General features: G+C 55.0%; 1 protein-coding gene across 1 annotated transcript; it reads left to right on the forward strand.

Annotated features, from left to right (window-relative positions):
* The first annotated feature begins 2,332 nt into the window (after positions 1–2,332).
* On the forward strand, positions 2,333–4,977 carry Znf575 (zinc finger protein 575). The gene is made up of 4 exons (XM_028893817.2): positions 2,333–2,768; positions 2,982–3,084; positions 3,438–3,603; positions 4,265–4,977. Exons 3-4 carry the CDS (start codon positions 3,456–3,458, stop codon positions 4,906–4,908), a joined length of 792 nt encoding a protein of 263 aa, XP_028749650.1. The 5' UTR covers positions 2,333–2,768; positions 2,982–3,084; positions 3,438–3,455; the 3' UTR covers positions 4,909–4,977.
* The last annotated feature ends 313 nt before the right edge of the window (positions 4,978–5,290 follow it).

Consider the following 5,290-nt stretch of genomic DNA (forward strand, 5'->3'; position numbering starts at 1 on the left):
AAGGAAGACTCCTGGGGAGAGGGCAAAGCCCCTGAGGTAGGACTGGCCACAGCAAGCACAAGAGCCCACCGGTGAGCCAGACTCTGGGGAGGGATAACACTTGATAGGGGAGATCCCCTAAGTACAGCACAGTCCTTTCTTCTTGAGGCCTGATCACCTGCTCTTCCCAGGACAACTTGACCCCATTCGGCCTAATCGAACACACAACAACAAAACACTGGACTCACAAGATGCCTCAGCGGGTAAGGGTGCTTACCTCATAGCCTGAATACCTGTGTTCAAGCCCCAGAACCCACCAATAGAAAGAGTCAACACACCAGGCAGTGGTGGCGCACGCCTTTAATCCTAGCACTTGGGAAGCAGAGGCAGGCAGATCTTTGTGAGTTCGAGGCCAGCTTGGTCTACAAAGTGAGATCCAGGACAGGCACCAAAACTACACTGAGAAACTCTGTCTCAAGGAAAACAAAAACAAAAGAACAAAAATAGCCAACTCCCACAAGTTGTCCCCTGATCTCCGAATACAGATTGCCATGGGCATACATCAAGCACATGCATATAACTAACAAATGTAATCTTTTAAAATTTTATTTTATAACAAATGTAATTTTTTTTTAAAATACCGGTAAAGGGGCTGAAGAGAGCCCCGTGCTTATCCGCACTACCTGGGACAGGGTGTGGTGGTGCACACCTTGTATTCAAGCTCTGGGAAGGAGCTCTGTGCATTTGAGGTCAGAGGTCACTAGTCTACATAGTGAGTTCCAGGACAGTCAGAGCCACATAGAGACACAGAGACCCTGTCTCCCCCCACTCCCAAAAAAAAAAAAAAACAGAAAACAGAGAAAACAAAACAAAATGCTTGCTGGTCTTCCAGAGGACCAGAGTTTGGCTCTCGGCACCCACATCACATGGTTCACACTCATCAGTGTCTCCAGTCCCAGAGCATCCAGTGCCCTCCCTTCTCTGGCCGCTGCACGTACACATAAGTAAAAATAAAATAAATCTTTAAAAAATATTGGCAAAAGCCAGGTGGGGTGCCACATCTCTTTAATCTCCTCATGTCTTTTTTTTTTAAATGATTTTTTTATTTTTATTTTATGTGCATTGGAATTTCACCTGCATGTATGTCTGTCTGTGTGAGGATGTCAGGTCCCCTGGAGGTAGAGTTACAGGCAATTGTGAGCAGCCAGGTGGGTGCTGGAAATTGAACCCAGGTCCTCTGGAGGAACAACCAGTGTTCTCAACCACTGAGCCATCTCTCCAGCTCCTAATCCCCTCATGTCTTTAATCCCAGGCACGCCGATCTCTGTGAGCTCTAGGCCAGCCTGGTCTACATAGTGAGTTCCAGAACAGCCAGAGATACATAGTGAGACCCTGTCTTTGAAAAAAAAAAAAAAAAGACAGCATTAATTGAACACTTAACAAGTTGTAAACACTTTCCATTGATAATTCAATACCAAAAGACCTCCATTTTCCGGATGAGGACATTGAGACCCAGAAATGTGAAATGACTCATGGTCATGCAACTAGAAAGTGGCAGAGTCCAGGGCAAACCAGTTACTCAGCCCCACCAAATAACTCCTGTGGCTCCCAGGCCTGGCCAGATCTTGTGGCTTACCCGGATGAAGGCACACCAGTGCAGAGGACTTTTAGGAGCACTTTACAATCAAGTCAGTGCAGGGCAGGATATTGCACCGTCACTGCCTGGACGAAGGCCAAGCACTCTGTGTCACCCTTGGCCTGGCACTCCTGGACCACCCAGGTTAGGGAAGGGAGGCAGGTGGTACCAGATGCTGGGTGTGGCCTGAGGCTCTAGTCACCCAGTGGTGAAGGGTGCCTGAAGTCCTGTGCAAATACTTTTGGATGTCGTCCAGTTCACTGAGCTCAGAGTCCTGCCCCCTGCCCTTTCTGGAAGAAACAGCCAGGCTTTCCATAAACACTTGGAGGAGGGGACTCTAATCCACCCGGAGCTTCTGAAACTGCTCCCAGGGGTTGAACTCAGACTATCCACAGAATTCTCAGTACAAGGCCGGGGAGCCATCGCCGTGGATAGCCCCAGGCGGCCAAGCCTAAAGACCCAAGTTCGCTCCCTGGGACCCGCCCGCACGGTGCGGGGAAAGTGAGAACTGATTCCCACACACACAAACACATCCACATACAACAAATAGTAAGTGTAACCAACTTTTGAAAGAAAACAACAGGGGCATTAACAAAAAGAAGTAGGGCGTGGCTGTACACGTCTGTCTCAGCACTCGGGAGGTGAAGGTTTGAGGATCACCAGTTCAAGGTCACTCTCTATTTTGTAAAGAGTTCAAGGCTAGCCTGGGCTACTTGAGACCCCATCACAAAAAAAGAAGAAGAGGAAGAGAAAGAGGAAGGTGCGTGCAGCCAGCCACGGTGGGCCCCACACCGTGCCAGCCATGCACTTTTCTAGGGTCCTTTGGCCGACAGCTTCGCGCTTGCTCACGAACTTGCCAGCTGGGTGGCGTATCCATCCCCTCCTTCCACCGTGTCTTCCCCCGGCTGCAGCCTCTTACTGGCCGTGACTGCGCATGCGTGCCGACGCCCCCTCCAGCCCCGGATGGGAGGAGGGGATGGAAGTGAGGTTGGGCCCCGCGGCTTTGCTGGTCTCCTTCTCTCTCCCCTTCCCTCGGGCGGCGTCTCTCGGCGCTCACAGGGCGGTGCAGATCCGAAGGTTGCAAGATGGCACACAGGTTTAGCTGAGACGAGAGGGTTCCGGAGCCCCACCCCGGGAAGAGGCCGCCCTGCAGGTGAGGAGGGCAGGGCAAGATCCTGGTCCCCTGGAGATAGATTGGGGGCCGGGCACCAGGATCTCTCCGAGGACCCAACGTAGACTTGGGTCCGAGTGTCCCGGTTCTTGAGGAGTGCATGCGATGCCAGACGTTTGGGACTCCCTCCAGTGGAAGTCTATTCTGGTTCTCTAGGTGGCTCTACACACACCTTCCTTTCGTCTTTTTCTCCAGGTCTCCCTATCCTCTGAGGTTCCCAGTTCTCTACCAGGGATGCGATTTATCGACCAGAAGGACAGGGTGGACACCGCACCCATGGACTGAGACTAAAGGCAGGGTAAAGTTCCCCCCTTTCCACTTGAAATCCCTCCCACTGCCCTCGGGAGGGCCCACCTCTAGGACTGTGTGTCCAGGAGCACGCCCACTGAGCTCAAAAACCCGCCCCTGGGTTTGGGTGGCGCGGCCACTGACTGTGATCCTTTTTGTATAGCCCCGCCCCTCCCAGGTTTAGCAGCCCCGCCCACTCTGAAATAGCCCCCACACCCCCCTAGCAAAAAATGATCTCGATTTGATTTGCATATCCCCTCCCAGTGTGCGCTTAGGCTCCTCCTTCCAGCCCCGCTGCTGGGGTGAGTCGGGATCAGACTTAACCAAAACCCTGGCCCTAACAGACTGACCTCCTGATTTTAGGCTCTCACCCCTGTCTCCATGAACTTGGTAATCACCGGCTTCTTCCCCGCCCTCTGTTCTGCGGCCCCTGGTTCCTCTGGCAGCAAGATGCTGGGTGGAAGCGTGAATTCCGAGGCCAGGATCTCGGAACCTAGTCTCACTTGCCAGGACCCAGTGACCAAAGGAGGTGAGAGCAGCCCGGCTTGTACATAGGGATCCTTCCCCAGGATTGACAGCTGTGAAGAACCAACGTTAGGACCACTTGGGGTCACACACACACACACACACACACACACACACGCACGCACGCACGCACGCACGCACGCACGCACGCACGCACGCACGCACGCACGCGCCTGCGCTTGCAGCAGGTTATGGGGGAATTTCCCCATCTGGCTGGACCTCCCATTTGCTCAGGAAATAACAGGAGGTGCATAGGGGATAATGTGGGATTATGAGGAGTACTAGAAATGAACATTTTAGTAGGTTTCGGGACCAAGGTTGGCACTCTTTTTTGGCAACCTTTGAGGAGGCCAAGATAGAACGTGGGGTCAGAGGTCAAGCAGACATGATCCTTAATGGGACCCCAGTGTGACACTCGCCTGCTCAGACACTTTAAGGTGTCCCTCTGGTACGCCGTGGTAGCGCAGGTCCCTAATCCCAGAATTCGGGAGACAGAGGCGGGGGTCTCTGTGAGTTTGGGGCCAGTTTGGTCTACAGAGCGAGATCCAGGCCAGCCAGGGATGCATAGTGAGGTGTTTCAGAGAGAGTGGGGAGGGGAGAGAGAGTCTGGCCTGGGCCCTGGGAGTGCCTGTTACCAGAAGCTCATCAGCTCTCCTGTCCCCAAGTTCCCCACCAGGACCTGCTGAAACCCAGCCAGCCCGGTGCATCTGGGAGCGCGCCCTCCCGGCCCCGCCGGCGGCCCCCGCCCCAGCGCCCGCACCGCTGCCCGGACTGCCCCAAGGCTTTCTCCTACCCGTCTAAGTTGGCCACGCACCGGCTAGCACACGGCGGCACCCGCCCGCACCCGTGCCCCGACTGCCCCAAGGCTTTTTCGTACCCGTCCAAGCTGGCGGCACACCGCCTCACGCACAGCGGAGCTCGCCCGCACCCCTGCCCGCACTGCCCCAAGGCCTTCGGCCACCGCTCCAAGCTGGCAGCGCATCTCTGGACCCACGCGCCCGCCCGCCCCTACCCGTGCCCCGATTGCCCCAAGTCCTTCTGCTACCCCTCCAAGCTGGCGGCCCACCGCCACACGCACCATGCCACCGAAGCCCGCCCCTACCCTTGCCCGCACTGCCCCAAAGCCTTCTCGTTTCCCTCCAAACTGGCGGCCCATCGCCTGTGTCACGACCCCCCAACTGCGCCCAGCAGCCAGACCACTGGCAACCACCGATGCTCCAGCTGCGACCAGGCCTTTGGCCAGAGGCGTCTCCTGTTAGTTCATCAACGCAGCCACCACCAGTCCGAGGGCCAGGGAGAGAGGGAGTGAGCAGTGGTCCGCACACCGCACACCCCCTCGGCCTCCATCACGTGTCAATAAAGACCTGGAATTTCTAAGCCCTGCTGTATGTGTGGACTTCCCTTAAACAGGGAGAAAGAAAGGGTCTTGATACATGTAGCCCAAACTGACCTGGAACTCTCCGTCTTCACGTGTGGCCTTGCAAATCCCGTGTTCCAGTTATGTACCTCCCGTGCTCGTTTGGGATTAGCTATATTGGAATCTGGTTTAGATGGTTGGAGAGGCAGGTGTCATCAGGTTGGCACTGGACTCAAACCTTGATGACTGGCCCCACCTGCTCCCCTACACACACACACACACACACACACACACACACACACACACACACACACACTTGTATGGCAACGGTAAA

The sequence above is a fragment of the Peromyscus leucopus genome, chromosome 1, assembly GCF_004664715.2.
Source record: "Peromyscus leucopus breed LL Stock chromosome 1, UCI_PerLeu_2.1, whole genome shotgun sequence".
In the NCBI taxonomy this organism is placed as follows: Eukaryota; Metazoa; Chordata; class Mammalia; order Rodentia; family Cricetidae; genus Peromyscus; species Peromyscus leucopus.

Bases quoted from the DNA above. Each gene is read 5' to 3' on its own strand.
- Znf575 (XM_028893817.2), top strand. From the start codon at position 3,456: ATGAACTTGGTAATCACCGGCTTCTTCCCCGCCCTCTGTTCTGCGGCC. The intron at 3,604-4,264 runs GTGAGAGCAGCC...CCTGTCCCCAAG, and splicing joins GGACCCAGTGACCAAAGGAG to TTCCCCACCAGGACCTGCTG.